This window comes from Dipodomys spectabilis, unplaced genomic scaffold (assembly GCF_019054845.1).
Source record: "Dipodomys spectabilis isolate Male_0828 unplaced genomic scaffold, ASM1905484v1 ptg000001l, whole genome shotgun sequence".
In the NCBI taxonomy this organism is placed as follows: Eukaryota; Metazoa; Chordata; class Mammalia; order Rodentia; family Heteromyidae; genus Dipodomys; species Dipodomys spectabilis.
Window position 1 is genome coordinate 16,834,269 of NW_024870678.1, and position 18,190 is coordinate 16,852,458.

Sequence of the window (18,190 nt, forward strand, 5' to 3'; positions counted from 1 at the left end):
TTAAAAAAAGTGTTAAATAAAGGACTTTACAGTGAGTAGGTAAAATTGTCAGTGTGCTATGCCATGTGCACTCTCAGAAAAAAAAAATCCTATATCTCAATATTTGTAGTAGAAATTAGCATAATGAGAACAAAGAACAAAGCTTGGCTTGCTTTCCAAATTAGGCAAAAAAGATAGTATGCTTGTACCTTTAAATGTTTAGTTCAACAGCCATATGACCCAGCTCCAACATCCTATATTCAGGTTCCTTAAACTCCACCCATTCCCCCATTACTTCAAGGTTGACAGATTTTCATTAGGTCCTCTGAAGGAAAATGAATATTCCTTGCTCATTAGGGTTTTTTCCCCCTGATTCTTTTGAAGCTATTTATAAACGTAGGGACAAACCATTTAATAGAAAACATTATGTGTATTTATTATACCATCCTAGCGAAATTAGGAAACACACATATAACATCTAGTATAATACCAAACATTATAGTAAAATTGTTTTATATATCCATATATTATAACCTCAACCCAAAATACCTGCACAAGAATCTCTCCTCCCCAAGGAATATAGTGAAAAAAAATTCTGATGTCCATATTGAAGAAAATAAGATAAACATACACAGATTCTTCAGTAAGATCTTGATTGGCACCGTCATGAAGTGCTAGGCTCTGATGGCTCACACCTCTAATCATGGTTACTCAGGAGGCTGAGATTGAGGATGTTAGTTCGAACTGAGCCTGTGCAGGAAAGTCTGTGACACTCATCTCTAATTAACCACCAAAAACCCAAAGTGGCTCTATGGCTCAAAGTAGTAAAGGCCTAGCCTTGAGCAAAAAAGGTCAGGAGAGAGCTTAGGCCCTGAGTTCAAGCCCATGACAGAAGGAAAACAAACAAACAAAAAAACAAAACAAAAAAACAAAAAAACAGGGCTGGGAAGATGGCTCAGTGGTAGAGTGCTTGCCTTGTATGCATGAGGCCCTGGGTTCTATTTCTCAGCACCACATAAGCAGAAAAAGCTGGAAGTGGCACTGTGGCTCAAGTGGTAGAGTGTTAGTTTTGAGCTAAAGAGCTGAGGGACAGGCCCAGAGTTCAGGCCCCACAACTGACAAAAAAAAAAAAAAAAACTTTAAATCTTTTTCCTTATTCTGATGCAATAAGAATGCTTTAAAGACATTATTGTTTACATATCATCTACCTTTAGATGTTTAGTTCAACAGCCATCTGACCCAGGTCCAGGGCTCTTTGATTCAGTTTTCCTAAGCCCTTCCTACCCCTCAGTACTTCAGGGTTGACAGACAGATTTTCATTAATTTCTCTGAAGGAAAATGAATATTCCTCGCTCTACAGGTTTTTTATTCCCTTCATTCTTTTGAAGCTATTTATATGTTCCATTTACATTTTCTCATGTAAGTTAAATTATAATTGGCAAACACAGATCTATTAAAAGCTTAATATATTTAAGTCAGACGTCTTAAATATAGATCAGTGATTCATTCTGCTATAGAAAAAAATCTAAACAAAACTTTAACTGACTCTTTTCCAATTGAAATCTTAATATCAAGAGTTACTTAAAATATGTTGGAAAGTTTCATAGATAAAGACAATTTTTAAGTAACTACTATGCCCTTACAAGTTATTCTCCCAAAATTATTAAATAAGAAAATTTTCATTTTTCACTCCAATTTTGAATGGATCTAGAGAACTTTCCTTTAGAATTTGAAGAAAGCATTAGAAAATCATTAGACTTCACTAGAGACCAATGCAAATATTGATTATGTGCTCTCATATTTTTATTTATATTTCATTAGAAAGGGAGATGTTTGGTCTCAGGCCATTAAACCAACCCCACACACAATCTATGGCACATACTTGCATGTGCACACACACACACACACACACACACACACACACACACACACACACACACACAAGACCAATGCTAACTTTTTTGAAAAAAAGTATCATATGAAATCTTCCGTTCAGATGCCAACTGAATCTTACCTGGAGCCATAATTTGTTGTGCACAGCATCTCTCCCTGTAGCAATGCATTGAAATGTAGCATTCTGCCCTGCATTGACTTCTACATCCCCCAGGCGGAGAAAATGAGGAGATTTATCTGTAAATGGAGAGAAAAAAAATAACATACAAATAATATTTCATGTCATTTGTTTGCAACAAAATACTGTTCTTAATGTTTCTGTTAATATTTGTGTTACTTATTTGCAACAGAATACTGTTCTTAATGTTTCTACTTTTGGCCAAGACAAATATGCAAAAAAAGATGAACTTTTGTTTGTGCTAGAAGATAACATGTCCTCTCTCTCTCTGTCTCTCAGTTTTCTTCTGAGTAGCTTTATTGTACATTCATGCTGAACTGTTAAGACATTTCTCTACATAGAATGAGTGCTGAATAGTTATTATGAAGGCCGTTATAGGCTGTTACATATGGGTCATAATATAAGGTGTAAACTGAAAAGGAGAACAAAGAGACATGTGTCAGAGAATAACAGGAATATGCAAAGCTTTCTAAAATACTGACCATTATAAGGTCTAGAACATATAATTCCAACTTATGATTTAAGTAATTGCATCCCCTTCCCTTGTTCCTTCCTTCCTTCCTTTGAAAACCCTCATAGTTCCAAGAAAGAGGGGATTTTTTAAATAGTTCTCAAAAATAGAATATCTACTTAACAGTTGTTAAATCAACATGCTAGTTTTATAAGCATAAGAAAGATATCAAAAAGAAATATTAGTTAAATGAAAAGGATGACTGCATACAATGTATACAGAAACTAGGAGATCAGTTCTGTATCTTGCAATTGACATTTGAAATGAAAGCTTCCACTGGTATTTTTCATTTCCAGAAAATATAAACAGCAAAAGTAAAACCTCAGTCAATAAAAGGAAAATTCTTAGAAAACCATACCATGGTACAAGTGGCATTGTTGTGGCCAATTCACAATTTCCCATTCATGAAAGCCTTTCTTTGCCCATTTATCATTTAAGAAATGAATATGAACAGTAGATAGAAACACAGAGTTCTTATCATATAGACTGAAAAAATTTACTAATCCAACCTGAATTTTGAGTGACGTCATTTTGTTCTCTTCTTTCAAAACATATACACCATAGACAATGTAAGTGACCTTGGCCTGGTAGGTACTTCTTTCTCTAGGGCCTTAATTTAATAAGAACTCAGGAGGAAAAATGTTTGAACTAGAATGAACAGCAGAAAGACCATTCTCAAAAAAGAAATCCATTCACTAGAAGCATCAGCAACATCTGGAAATTGATTGGAAATGTAAATTCTCTGGTCCCAATTCAGAATTAATGAGTCAGAAACAGAAGAAGGACCCAGGAGAAGTCTGATTTACCATACCCTGTGGAGGATTCTGATACGCTAAAGGATGACAACCCACCCACCCGGGACACAAAGCCTTATCCTTTATATGGGGTCCCTGTGCATCCTGTTTACAATGACATAGAGATAGGGCTACCAGAGAGGATTATTATACAGAAGATCCAGAATAACACAGGTGCCATTGCTGCTGCTGCTGCTGCTACTGCTGCTGCTAAAATATAGTAAGAAAAGTCTGACGCTATGCCTCATTTTACGTTGGCTCCTCTAAATTCATGTTATAAGTAATTTTCTTTTGAGTAATGTGATTTAAATACAAACAGATATGTGATCTAAAAAACAATCAATATGTTTCTAAAGTCATTCATAAGCAATTTACATTAATAAATGGGGTTTTGTTTTGTTCACTTTCTCTTTCTTTAATGTCAACTAACCAGATATTTGTTACTATGACATGAAAAAAAGATATCCCTAAGTTTTAAAACAAAGTGAACTAAGTCATTCCCTTTGTTGCACCTGAACTTAAAATCAGAAGTTCAGATAATTCAGTCAGGCTATTTATTTTTCTTCATTTTCCTAAACATTTGGATAATACTTGAAAAATGTGACAGGTCCTACCAAGAGTTGCCTTTGCATTTATAATTTGTTCCCAGGAATCAAGTCATTTAAAATAGTCACCCTTTAATATTTAGCTACAAATGAAAAAAAAATACTTGTAACAGAATTCCAGAAATATTTATGTCTTCTTTTCAAAAGAAGAGAAGGCCAGGAGTACCAAGAATTAACAAGAAAGTGATGACCAAATCCTAAACAATCCAGTCACTGCCTATGAATGACAGTGGTTTTCAAAGGACACAGAAAAATACAACTGAGATAAATACAACTTACCACAAGGATAACTCAGTACTTGGATGTCATCGATGGCAATATAACCACTTCTTCCTCCTGAGACTTCAGCTTCAAATATTACCTGTTGGGAAGAAGCAGAAAACATTTACAACTGCCATTTTTAGAGGCAGCTACAATGTATTTAAAAAGTAAATTTGTTTGTACTTAATTCTTTAAATTCTTGTAAGTTTTTAAACTCTTAAGAATTTAAAGATTCACTTATCCCAAACCTTGTACAAGGAAATCAAATAAAAAGAAAAAAATTATGTTACTGAATTCAAACAGTTCAAATTTTCTTTAAGCAGCTACTAGTATGATAGGAAATATGCGGTAAGCAAACCTGATATCTCTAAAAGTAAAGTTTCTCCTATTTTTTTCCATTTGCATTATTTATTTGATATCTGTGTATCTATTACTAAAGATATAAAATAAAGAAACTAGAGTTTTCAAGAACAGAGACAAACATATATATTGCTAGAATTACAAGCACACTGATTGATGAACAGTGAAATAAACTACGGTTAATGACTTGGAGCATCAAATGAGAAGCAGGAGTTTGGAAGTAGTTACGGAAGGCCTTATATGAGAAGTAGCTTGGCTCAACAATATCACATTAACAAAAGCTAGCCAAAACAAAAACAACAACAACAAAAAGTTGCCATAATCCAATCTAGGCTCCTGTTACAGATTGGCTATTATGCATACAAACACTTCACATGGTTTTTACACATGGTGTGACATCCCAGAAGAAGCCAAGATTCAACCTTTAGAATGTCAATGTTCATAGAAGCACCAAGGTAATTTTTGGTATATTTAGCAAAGTATTTTTGAGAAAGATAATGGAAGTGATACATGAAATAAAGATAGAATATAGTCAAATGTACTTCACTTCTAAAGTGGGTGGAAGATAATCTGAAAGGAATAGGTAGGCATTATGCTGGTAGCAGTAGAAAATGCTGAAGAAACAACATGCTAGAACTTGTTGCTACCTTGGCTCTGGAGCAGGATAGATGATTTGGCTTGGGTTCCTAGGTGAATGAGCATGTTAAGATTCTAATCAGGATGGTGATACAGAAAATGGTGCATATTTGAAAAGGAAGGTAGATACCAAGTACATTTCAGACATGTCAAATTTGATTTCCCTCTGACAGATATGAGAGGTAACTAGGTAGATGGATGTGGGAGAAGAGGTGGCCCTAAAAAGGAGTGGATCTGGAAGAGAGTGCTACGCCACCGACGGCATTAAGCTATCACTTTGAAATTTAATATGAGTGAGTGAGACAGCACAGAAAGAAAAATAAAAGAGAGGGTAAATGATAGCACCTAATGAACACAAACGCTGGGTAAACTGAGCCTTTCCAGGACTGTCTGTTAATCTTTAACCATTTCCCCTTCTCATGGGAATATTTGTAATTATTGGATCAGTCTATGACTGGGGCTCAACACAAACTGAAGACCCCTGATGAGAGAAAGAAACAGCGAGCCTTCCAGGTTAATAATATGTAGATTTAGAAGACTGTGAAGGGGAAAAATGATATAGGCAATATTGAATAATAGCAAATACAGGAGAGCGATCAAGGGAAAGTGAAATTTAAAAGTATTGATTAGAGTTAGCAATAATTACATCTCAGGTAACCTTGGTAGGACAATTTTACTCTGGAAAAACTGTAGATTGGAAAAAATAAGGATCGTTTATTGAGCACTTACTCTATAAAAGAGACTGTCTTAAGCTAGCACACACGTTCACACTTGCTTCTGCTTGTTTCTCTATATAGAAAGAAACAAGGTAAATAGATTTTATATCTATTTATACTTAAAAAAAAAAAAAAGAAATGGACCAACAAAAGCAGCTAACAAGTAGTTTAGTTAACCAGAACTGAAAGGAACCACATTGACTAGCAGAGGTTGTTTACATGATCAACCCCGGAAGGCCTCTCCAATTAAGGATAGGGTGAAAGAATTTCAGTTAAATAAATTTCATTTAAATGAACTTCCAATTTCCTTTCAAGATGCTAAATTTAAAATAAAGTACCAACAGTATTTCAAATAGAACCACTTGTTCATATAGCATATTGAATAAATGTTAATATCATGATCATTAAATTTTTTCCCATCTCATGCAATACCTTTACAACCACCTAAAATTTACTACCAAAGGGAAATAGTAGGTGGGAACTTATGATTTCTCTTTTCTCCATATACTCTCATCTCAAACTCAGTCTGGAGTTAACATTTTTCAAGTTCCCCATTTTCCTTTTGTGACTATTGATTTTACTCAAGTACGTTGAAGCTCAGAGAATGAGATGTCAGAAATAAATAAATAAATAAAATGCTTCCTTACAGTAGGATGGTGAATTTATGAACACAGAAATGTTAGGGGATGTATTTGGACTTCACATAAATGCTTTTAGATCGAATCCAATTGCTAGATTATTTAATAACAGTTGGGACAAAGGATTAGCAATAAATGCAGAACAGGATGCAAATATTTAATGTAGCTCTCAGGGAACTGTGGTAGAGAAGATACTTTCTTGCCAGTGAGTTGGGGAACTTTCAGAGCCCAATCTCACCTTAGAACGTGTACATAAAAAAAGAATTCATCATGAAATGTATGGACTTGTAGGAAATGGATAACTGCGATTGTTTTGACTATACATTGTTTATAGGTGAGGATGTAAACTGATCCTTAGGAAAATAACTTTTATAGATGTAAAGAGAGGCTCAAAAAACAATAGAATAGCATAGAAAGAAAAGAATAGAAAGAAAAAAACCTGTTATAAAAATTGCATTCTACTGAAAAATAATATAGTTGCATAATAACTGGCTGCTGTTAATTACTTCAGTTTGCCTTTGTCAGCATGGTTTAAGTTATTTTAACTTCTTGGCTTACTTACCTTAGTGTTACTTTCTAGAGTCATTTAAGTTCCCTTGATGCTGATGGGTTGTAAGTTTAAAAAAGATTACTATCCCCCTGAGAAGACATTCTTATTTGTTCATTTAAATTGAGGTTCATTCAGGACAATAAATTTAGGCCTTGATTCAAAAGAAAGTGAAATGATTGGCTCTTTATTAAAGAAAAAAAGAAAAAAAATCCAAAAGGTTCCCTTTTGTAGTGACCTCATTTTCTCTATAAGTGTTGTCTTCGCCTCATTAACAAGAGCTAGAGGAAATTTCTAAGATCAGATTCCTATTCTACTAGGATGTAATCAGCATTATCACTTCAACTGAGCTCTCACCTTGCAAGGCTCTTCTGTCCAACCAGGGGAAACAAATCTCAGCCGCTTAATTATGCAGCACTTGCTTGGGCTAACGTTCAGGTCAGATCTAATGTCTGGTGTCAAGCGATCAACCAGGGCTTTCCAGGAGAAGAAAGCAATCGATGCCACACCAGATGTCAACTTTAACCTGTCCAGGGGCCACCCTGGGAACAGGAGACAGTGTCTCTGCCTTTCAAGCTGTTTTTATACTGCTCCATTACCTGAAATACGGAAGGTGATGATTCTTATCAAATTTTTGCTACTCTAGCAACATCCCTGGATTATTAACTAAATAAGTGAAGTAAAGTCAAATTAAAGAGGAGGAAGAGGAAAATGTAGCAAATCCAAAGAACAAAGGCAATTTTATCCTGTAGGAAACAGTTAACAAAGGAAAGGAAAAATCATGTATCAAGGAACGCTAACCCTGACTGTCAGGGAGCCTGGGTCTGGTTATTGTCCTGTTGACTTGTACAACCCCAGCAGTTAACATGTTAACTGGTAAGATAATATTTGGTTGTAAAGTAGAGAAAAGTCAGGTGTCCATGTGAGACAGGATAGGATCCAAATAAATAGCTCTATGAGAGGAACTAATTTCTTTCAGTGTATGAAGAAAAAGATGTATGGAACTATAATTTGCAGGATTTTTACCATAATAAGGGAGTATCTGTGGTGTGGCTTTAATATTCTCAGCTATGAACTGATAAACAGAGGGCTGAAGTTTACAAAGAATCAAATGCTGTGGAAGAGAGAAAAGAATGAGGAAAGAAAGTGAAGGAAAAAAAAAACGTAGCAAGTAAAATTCAGGAGTATCTTAGTGTACACTGATGGTAGTGGCAGGAATTTTATTAGATCAAAAACCTATTATAATGCTGAGCACATTGGCTCATACAGTTAATTCAAGCTACGGAAGTGGTAGAGCTTCAAAATATAAGGCCTGTCCATGTGAGGTTTAAAGACATATCTTTGGTACCAGCTGCACGAAAGGAAAGATAAGAGAATCACAGTCAAAGGCCAGCCCAGGATGCATACAAAAGACCCTATCTGAAAATAACTAAAGCCATGAAGGGGTCCGGGCATAGCTTCTATGTTAAATTATCTGCCTAGCGTGCAAGACTCTGAATTTAATCTCTAGTACCTCCCTCCTATGTAATGCTTCTTTAAATTTACTTTCAGAAAAAGTGGATAGAGTGTAAGTAAACAAAGTTTATAGAAATGACAAATGTCTAAACATCTAATCAAGATGAAATAAAAGTTTATTTATTGATGATTTACTTAAACTCTGATGGTATGACAGGCTGGGTTTCTTTCAGGTTGGAGGGAGCTTAACAAAATAAATACCGTGAAATGAAGGGTATTTATGGGTAGGAAGTGAGAGGCACACACGCACAGTTAAGACAGTTATAGGACAAGGTAACATCTACTTAACCAACAGCTTACTGAAGTAAAAATTTTGGAGTTGGGAAATTGAAGGAAGTCCTCAGATGACAACTGTCCAACAAAGTGGCAAGATCAACTCTAAAAGACTTCAAAACAAAGCTTATGATGAATAGAAAAAAGCATGACTTGGGGGTGTACTGGAAGATAATGACATGGGTAAAAGAAAAGAAAAAAAACTAACTGGGAAAGGGAAAAAAAAGAAGCTTTCTCCTACCGCTTGGTGTGGTTGTAACTTACATGGGATCAATATACTGTCTGCAAGCATCAGCTAGTTGGAAGAAAACCATATCATGCTGGTAGTGACATAATCACAGCCGAAATGAAATTTTGATTTTTATTGCCTCTATTAGAATAAGGACATTGAGAGCAATGATTTCTCACATTCCTCTCATACTAGTACTGAATCACAGGAACACTGCTGGAAGTCAGGGGTGGAAAGAGTTCCAATGAGCCACAGGAAACACTGTGATGTCAGTGGATCCTAATTAATAATTCTGCCTCCAAGGAAAATTTTGGGTGAGGTATTTAGATCACTTATACATAACTTATCCATCACTTATACATAACTTATAAAATTGTGTTGATATAATAAAAGTACACTACCTTGAGGAAAATTCTGGAGAATTTTGCCAAGCTAATGAGTTGTTCCCTTCTGCCTGTTAGGCTATAGAAAATCTTTTCTAAAAGGTGTAAGAGCACATGTGCAAGTATGTGTGTGTTGTGTGTGTGGAAAAGTTAAAATTCTAGAATCTAATCTCTTTCCAAATGTGAATATTTTATTTATATTCTGAACTAACACCTGATAGGAGAAACCAATATCTACTCTCACCTGCTGTAACTCAGGCACAGACACCATCAATCTGCAATTCTGCTTTATCACCTAAGGATTCACTGCCAGTGTTGGAAGAAAGGATCTCTCCTGTGTCAGAAGCCTGCATACCTGGCCTCTTTGCCTTCTAACGCCTGGAACAGTTCACATCTTAGCATATAAAGTATGAAAATAGCTTGGCTTTTAAAGGCCTTGGGTCTCTCTGATATTAATTATTGCCCTCCCTTGTCTATTGGTTACTTTGTTGTTTCATTTCTCAAGGAGCTAGATGACAAATGCACATAGACATGTGAACAGGGAATTACTGGGATATACTGGAGAGTTCTACTTATGCCAACTTAATAGGGAAAGCAGGTAAAATATATAATCAAGAACAAATCCATTCTTCATCTAAACTTTCATGTCTTAGATTTTAGCTATCTTTGGCACTGTCACAACTTATAAATACATAAGAATCCGAAATAAGTTATTTTCTTTATAATGGTCTTTGTTTTACAATTAGTCCTCTCCAAATTGAATGTGAGAACTCTTTTTCCCCCTTGGTTGAGAGGAAGGTGTTACTGGGATTTGAACTCATGCTCTTGTCCTGGCTGTTTTCTTCTTTCCTGCTCACTCAGCTAGTGTTCAAGCACCTGGCCATGCTTCTAGTCCTGCTTCTTGCTAGCTATTTCGGAGATGGAGTCTCATGGACTTCCCTGCCTACGCTGATGTTGAACTTTTATTCTAATTTTACCCTTCAGTGCAGCCAGGATTACAGAAGTGAGCCAGGAGCGCTTGACTTTAAAGATTTTAGAATCTCTCAGAAGTAATTAGGACCTTAGAAATTAAAACTGACTCAAAAACTTTCCTTTTTTTCCTTTTTCTTTCTTTCTTTTTTTTTTTACCAGCCACACATTTTTTTTATTGTGAAAATACCGTACAGAGGGGTTACAATTACATGAGCAAGGTAAAGAGTACATTTCTTATCAAGCATTGTTGCCTCCTCCTTTGTTTCCCCTTCCCAACCCTTCCAATCTCAACACCCCCTTCCCCTGCCTACTCCCCTACACACACCAAAATTGTAAAGTTCGTTTTTCGACATAACGTCTTGTACATCTCACTTTTCTGATATAGGCTTTTGTATGACTACAATATAAGAAACTCAGCAACAGCTACTTATGAGTTTATATGTACTTTCTCTTTAATATATACATACCTACATCTATCTCTGTATCGATCTATGTATCTATGTATCTATCTATCTATCTACCTATCTTTTTGTTGCAATATAAGAGTGGCAAGTGGATTTTACATTGCCAATATTTTCAGTGTACCAAATATTCTTGAATAAAACATCAATGAATTTTATTACGAGTATTTTTATTATAAATATACCTTGAACTCAAAAAATTAAATCCCCCAACAACAAATCTTCAAAGAAAAAACTGCCCAATAAACAAGTGGGCTAAAGACTTAAAGAGAAACTTCTCTAAAGAGGAAAGAAGGATGGCCAATTGACACATGAAGAAATGCTCAACCTCCCTAGCCATAGAAGAAATGCAAATCAAAACAACATTGAGATACCACCTCACCCCAGTTAGAATGGCTAAAATCAAGAACTCTAATAACAACAGATGCTAGAGGGGATGTGGACAGAAGGGCACCTTACTGCATTGTTGGTGGGAGTGTAAACTTGTTCAACCACTTTGGAAAGCAGTATGGAGGTTCCTCAAAAGACTCCACATAGAGCTCCCCTATGACCCAGCAATCCCATTTTTGGGCATTTACCCAAATGTTCACAAACAAGACCACACTAAAGCTACCAGTAGGACTATGTTTATTGCAGCATTATTTACTATAGCTAAGATATGGAACCAACCCAGATGCCCCTCAGGAGATGAATGGATCAAGAAAATGTGGTATATATACACAATGGAATTCTATGCCTCCATCAGAAAGAATGACATTGCCCCATTTGTTAGGAAATGGAAAGGCTTGGAAAAAATTATATTAAGTGAAGTAAGCCAGACCCAAAGAAACATAGGTCCCATAGTTTCCCTTATTTGCAATAACTAATATATGTCTGAGTCAAGCAGAAAAGGTCAGATAAGGTGATGTTAGGGAAATGAACCCTAAAATATGTGTTCAAATGGTTTTTTTTTCTTTCATGCATTTGTTTCTAACGCATTTATAAGATTATTTCTTTGTTGCTTTGTATGTCCCTCCCACACAGTATAAACCCTGCTTTCACTGTATTTGATGTCGGTATAATTTGTGGAGGGGAAGGGGAAAAACAAATCATTTAAATAGGGATACAGATGGATCCATTGCAACAATGAGATGTACAAGTCGTTATGTCGAAAACGAACTTTACAACTTTGGTGGGGGGGTGGGGGAGCGCAAGGAGGATTGGGGGGGGGAGGGGGAAGATGGGAATGGATGGGAAGGGAAACAAAGGAGGAGGCTACAATGCTTGATAAGAAATGTACACATTATCTTGCCCATGTAATTGTAACCCCTCTGTGCAGTATTTTCACAATAAAAAATGCAAAAAAAGAAATAAAAAGAAACCAAATTTTGCATTACCAGTTGTGTACAAGAGGAAATGGGCTACAACATTATGTAACATGGATAACAGAATTAGCTGTAACAAGACTTCAGTTGCAAGAAAAGCAGCTATTGCCCAGTACTTGTGACTCACACCTTTATTCTCAGACACTCAAGAGTCTGAGATCTGTGCATCATGGTTCAAAGGCAGCCCAGGTAGGAAAGTCTATGAGGCCCTTAACCCCAATAAACAACCAAAACTCTAGAAGTGGATCTGTGCCTCAAGTGTTAGCCATCTAGCATTGAACAAAAAAATCTGAAGGACAGTACCCAAACCCTGAGTGCAAGCCCATGACAGGCAGATAGATTTAGTGAAGAACTCAGTGTAATTCCTTAGAAATACAAAATCATAGTTCAACAAAATACACACCAAGAAACGGGTACTTGAAAGAATGAGGGAAGGTTAAGGGGGTGGGAGGCTAGGCAAATGGAAAGAAGACATGGGTGAGAATGTAGTCAAACACTGAATATACATCCTACAAAATTTAAGAAAAGAGAAGGAAGGAGTTTGTTGGGAGGGATGGGTTAGAATGTTGAAAGGGGTGACGATCAAGTTGCCATTATATTTATAAACTCCTTTGTTGAATGGTGATTCCTTTGTACAACTATTTAAAGCCAATAAAAAATACTTTTTTTAAGAGAAGGAAAGCAAAACAAAGCAGCTATAGCAACCATCTGAGTAAAACCCTTCTCAGAATGATATTATTTTTGTCTGATATACAACAGAACACCAATAAACACACACGCCAATATCTAAGAAACTAAAACATTAGAACTGGAGACCTAAAGAAGATAACATAAGAGACTTTATGCCAACGTATAAAAGAAAAGCCCAAAGAATATTCAGAAGGCTTCTTACTGAAGTGAATATGTAAACATTGTGGATTCCTGTACTATAGATTAAAACAGGGATTTGGCTATCTCTAATGCAATCACCAAAGGTATCTAAAAGATGAAGAAATTAACAATATTTACTTCTTAGCTTATGCTAGAATAGCAGTAGTAGTAGTATATTACTTATTCAAATTAATTCTCCATTCTTGAAATCTTGCACCTGTAAAATATTACCAGTGGTCTTTTAAGACAATTTTAATAGATATTGATAGATGAAAATATGAATCAGAGATTCATCATTTGATGAAAAATGATCTAGATAAATTTTTCATCTCTGAAATAAACCCCAAATGTGAACTAAAGGAAAATAATATGCATATCATAAACTCAAGGCATTTTTGTGTTCTATTTATATTCTCTGTCCCATTAAAACACTTTTGAGGAAAAGGTATATACTGCCTTCTCCAAAAGGTCTTATATAAGACCATTAAAAAATGGAGATTATCCTAGAGTGTATGCATCTAGGATACTCTTAGCAAATGAGCAGAATAGCTCAATAGCTATATACATATGACCATATAAGATAATGCTAAGTGAAATGAACTCTGAGACATGGACACAAGAGGATTTTCTTTGTTGTTGTTGCTTTTAATGTTCTATATGATTTCTTGTTTCTTTTGTGTGTTCTTCCCCTCCTGGTTTATCCCCTGTTTTAACTATATGTGAGTTTTGGCACCCTGGTATCGTATATATATATTTATCTGAATTAAGGAAGGGAAAGGGACAACAGAATGGTGAGACAAAGGACAAGGGCCGGGACGGGGGTGGGCGGCGGGAACCAATGCAACAGCAATATACACAAGACACTATGTTGGAAATGATCTGTACACCTTCGGTGTGGGGGGGATTGAGAGGGGATGGAAAAGTAGGAGAAAAATGAGGAAGGGGTAAAAAGCTGGACAAGAAATGTACTTATTACCTTACTTAGGTTACTGTAACCCCTCTGTATATCACCTTGACAATAAAAAAGAAAAGAAAATGGAGATAATGGAAATACACTGCTGTGTACACACAAACAACACACACACACACACACACACACGCATAGCCTCAACACGGAGTCACACAGACCTCCATTCAAATCCTAGTTTTGATCTTATGAAGTCATGGTGAGAAGTGAATGAAAATATAGTATACACAATTTAGTAGGCCTTAGCCTCTTCTTGTCCTTCTCCAGAAATTAATTAGGGAGAATGCCTAAAGGCCCAGAAAGTGAGATACAAGAGCATCTTTGGGAACAATGATGCTAGAGATGAGAAGGATGTAGTCTCAGTTTTCCTGTACTACAAAATCTCAATGCTGCATATCAACTATCTGGCCCACTCCTTGTTTCTTACAGGCCCCTTACTAAACTGCCCTGGGTGCGGCTCTTTCCCTATTTCAATGCAAACCATTAAAAAAAAGTGAAGCTGGCTGAAACTAGAGACTACAAGACCAGTTGTGACAAATCTGCAGTCTCTTTAGAGACTATTTCAATTCAAATACAGGCAAACATACAAGTAAAGCATGGAAATATATTCTAAATCCATTTAAAATATATATATATATTCAGAAGCAAAATTATATACGATAAAGAACGCATGGCATTGCTTATGTTATGTCTGAGTTTAGGGGGGAAAGAAAAGCATAAAAAGAACGAAATAATTAGAAGATGAAATGAAAACACGAGTTTTATGAAATAATCCCAGAACTAAAAATGCCACTACACACATTTCATTTTTATCCTATGAATCTGTCCTTAGCTACATAACCAAGCAACTTACACCATAAAAGATTTGGTATAAAAATGAAAATGGGGAAGCAAAGGGTAGCGGAAAATTCATCAGCAAAATGTCATTTCTGTATCTTTACTATCAGAGCTCCACCATCTGGGTTATATTTTATAGTTACTTGTCTGAGCCAAAAATAAAAGATGACTGGTTAAGGTTTCTATTTCTATCAACATGACACTGAATTACAGTACTATTTTTTCTCTCTTTCAGAGATGTGCCATTTGTCTTCCCACAATCCACAAGCAAAACCTTTTAAATTTTAGCACCAGCAGTCCAATCTTAAACACAGCACACAATTATATCTGAAAATAATGCTTTTCTGCCAAATGTAAGTGATTTTCAAGAGTATTAATCTAGAATCACACAATGAAATTAGGAAAAATTAAAATTGGTGAACTATTCTATATGTACCAATATAGTAAATAACGGCATATGAAATCCATGGACAATATGCACTTATTAGAAATGTAAACTTTAGGTATAAAGTGGGTGATTGATTATATGTAACTAAAAAAACTAACACCAGTTAACTATTCTGAATCCAGGCAAAGTCAATCAAATTCTAAACTTAGGCTATCAATCGCCATAAATTCAAATATATGAACAACCAATTATTTCTTTACAAAACCATGTATAAAAAGACAACTGTCTAAGTATACCATACTGGTTGAAGAATTAAGTTCAAAAATACCTTATAAGTATTAAGATAAGACTGATGTGTGCATGCAAGGTTTTTCTTATATTTGTTTTTGTTTTTTGTTCTTAAACATCAATTTCATGAAGTAGTTATGTAATCTTAGTTGAATTTACTGATAGAAAGATTCTGAACTCTTTTATGGAATTTCTTTTTCCCCAGGTAAAATAGTTAAGGAAAAGTGCTATCTTTGGCTATAAGAATTAAGTAATACAAATATGGTTATATTTTGTAAAATTTATGAGGCTAGTGCTTTGAGCTAGCAAAAATCTCACTCAAAATTAAAATCTATTCATGAGAAGTCATAACACATAACACATAGCCAATTCCTACAGAAGAAAATAATGGGAAACTTTAAAAAATATCACACCCCTACTAAGAACATACACACAGATGTGCACATATATATTTGTCTTGACTTAAAAGATGTATTTTAAATGAATAAGCTGAAAGTGTACAATCCAGTTACATTTTTTTAAAATACCAATTCATGTATTTGGTGATTTACATATCATAAATTCAGTACAATATAGAATTTTAGGACGTTAGCAAATTTTCTCACTGAAAGTTTTCAGGTTAAAAAATGATATGTAGAGGATTTTGGGTGAGAAGTTAGTCAATCAGAACAGAAAGGGAAAACCATCTTTTCCAAATTTAAAAAAAAAAACAATTTTTTAAAGAATATGCATAACCTCTCTGGGTCTGTGACAGTCAATAAAAATGGGATATTAGAATCAGAGACTCAAAGAAATTAAAACAAAACAACAACAAAAAAAGAAATAAATCCTTGGAGCTCAAGGAAGAGCTGCAGAAGCTCTGAAACTTGTGTGTGTGTGTGTGTGTGTGTGTGTGTGTGTGTGTGTGTGTGTGTGTGTATTCAAATGTGGCCAATTTTGTCACACATATAAAATAAATAGAATATTGAAAGTGATTTTTTTCTTAAAGATAGCTAGAAGAGGTAATGAATTATAGAAGATAAATTAGGAGAGAAAGCTTCAATTTTATTGGAAGGACTTGGTTATAAGCATAGGAAAGGCGCAAGACATTATAATAACCAGGTATTTTCTTTAAAGTGTAAAGGCTAGAACACAGCCTAAATTGGTTTGGATAGTAGAAAAGAGATTGTCTCTCTAATCTATGCAAACCAAAGGCCTTTTCCAAGGAACTTAGGAAATAGAAAACAAAACAGGTACCTGTGCAGGCTGATCTCCACAGTGCAGGAGCAGAGAAACTGCTAGAAGTTATTGTGACAGTTTCTAAGAAGAACTGGCACTAAAGAATCTTTTTTTCTTGGGCTGGGAAGGTGGCTCAGTGGTAGAGCGCTTGCCTTGCATGCATGAGGCCCTGGGTTTGATTCCCCAGCACCACATAAGCAAAAAGAAAAAACACCAGAAGTGGCGCTGTGGCTCAAGTGGTAGAGTGCTAGCCTTGAGCTGAAGAGCTGAGGGACAGTGCCCAAGCCCAGAGTTCAGGCCCCACGACTGGACCCAAAAAAAAAAAAGAATCTGTTTTCTTGCTTAAGTCTTTTTCTTTGTATGGAAAATCAATCTAAAAGTGTGGATTCACAAAATTTCCTCATGACATAACCAAGACAAAAATATGTATCTACATAAAATATTATTTTTAATATAAATCAATAATCTTTGGATTCTCTAAGTTTAACAGAACAATATTTGATAAAAATAACCTAGCTCTTAATTCTAGTCTTCACTAGAATCACAATATGGCCAAAGAGAGAGACACATTAGGAAATAACTGTAGCAGAGTTTTGAGAGTTTGGGGTTTTTTTTTTTGTGGAAAAGCAAAACTGGACAGGTAATAAGAGAGTTGAAAGGAAGGAGAAAATAATTCCACTTGGAAGAGAGCAAAAGACTTCAAATGTTTCTATGATCAAAGGAAACATTCTTCATATACCAAATGTTTAGTGAGCACACACTAAATATTTTAGCCACCAGGGATTCAAAGGTAGATGCAATGCAGGGTCACTACTTCTAAGAAGGAAAACACTATGTCTAACATAGAAATTGGGAACACTTTGGCAAACTGGCAAACTATTTTCTGCTGGAAAAACAGAGAATGTTTGTCAACATAAAATAATTTCAGGGTAAGATTTTTAAAACAAAAGGCAAATAGTGGGGAAAATGTGGGCAACACAGTACAGGTCAACTGGCATCAATGTACAAAAGAACTTAAACAGGGACCATCATGATCTCTTGGCACGAGCAGAATAGGATGCGTATAACAGGAGTGAGGAATGGTAGGCCAGAGGCTGGGACCCTATCTTGCAGAGATTTGCATGCCACATGAAGGGTCTGTCTTTTGTGCTGATTGCATGTTAATGACTGCACAGTTTTATTAAAAAGATAATGCGATTGATTGCATCTTAATTTTTTTCCAGCGTTTATTTGTATATAGTCAAATAGAGGCAAGGTAATGTTTCAAAGTTCCATTCAATTATGCTTTAAAAAAAAGGTGGAAATAC

General features: G+C 35.4%; 1 protein-coding gene across 5 annotated transcripts in view; it reads right to left on the reverse strand.

Annotated features, from left to right (window-relative positions):
• Positions 1–18,190, reverse strand: part of Ptprk (protein tyrosine phosphatase receptor type K) — a 504,742-nt gene that overhangs the window by 252,730 nt on the left and 233,822 nt on the right. For all 5 annotated transcript variants that reach the window (XM_042674068.1, XM_042673995.1, XM_042673924.1 and 2 more), the window contains exons 4-5: positions 4,240–4,321; positions 1,994–2,109 (exon numbers count right to left, since the gene is read on the reverse strand). In XM_042674068.1, the coding sequence (XP_042530002.1) occupies positions 1,994–2,109; positions 4,240–4,321 (198 nt within the window). The remainder of the gene's footprint in view (positions 1–1,993; positions 2,110–4,239; positions 4,322–18,190) is intronic.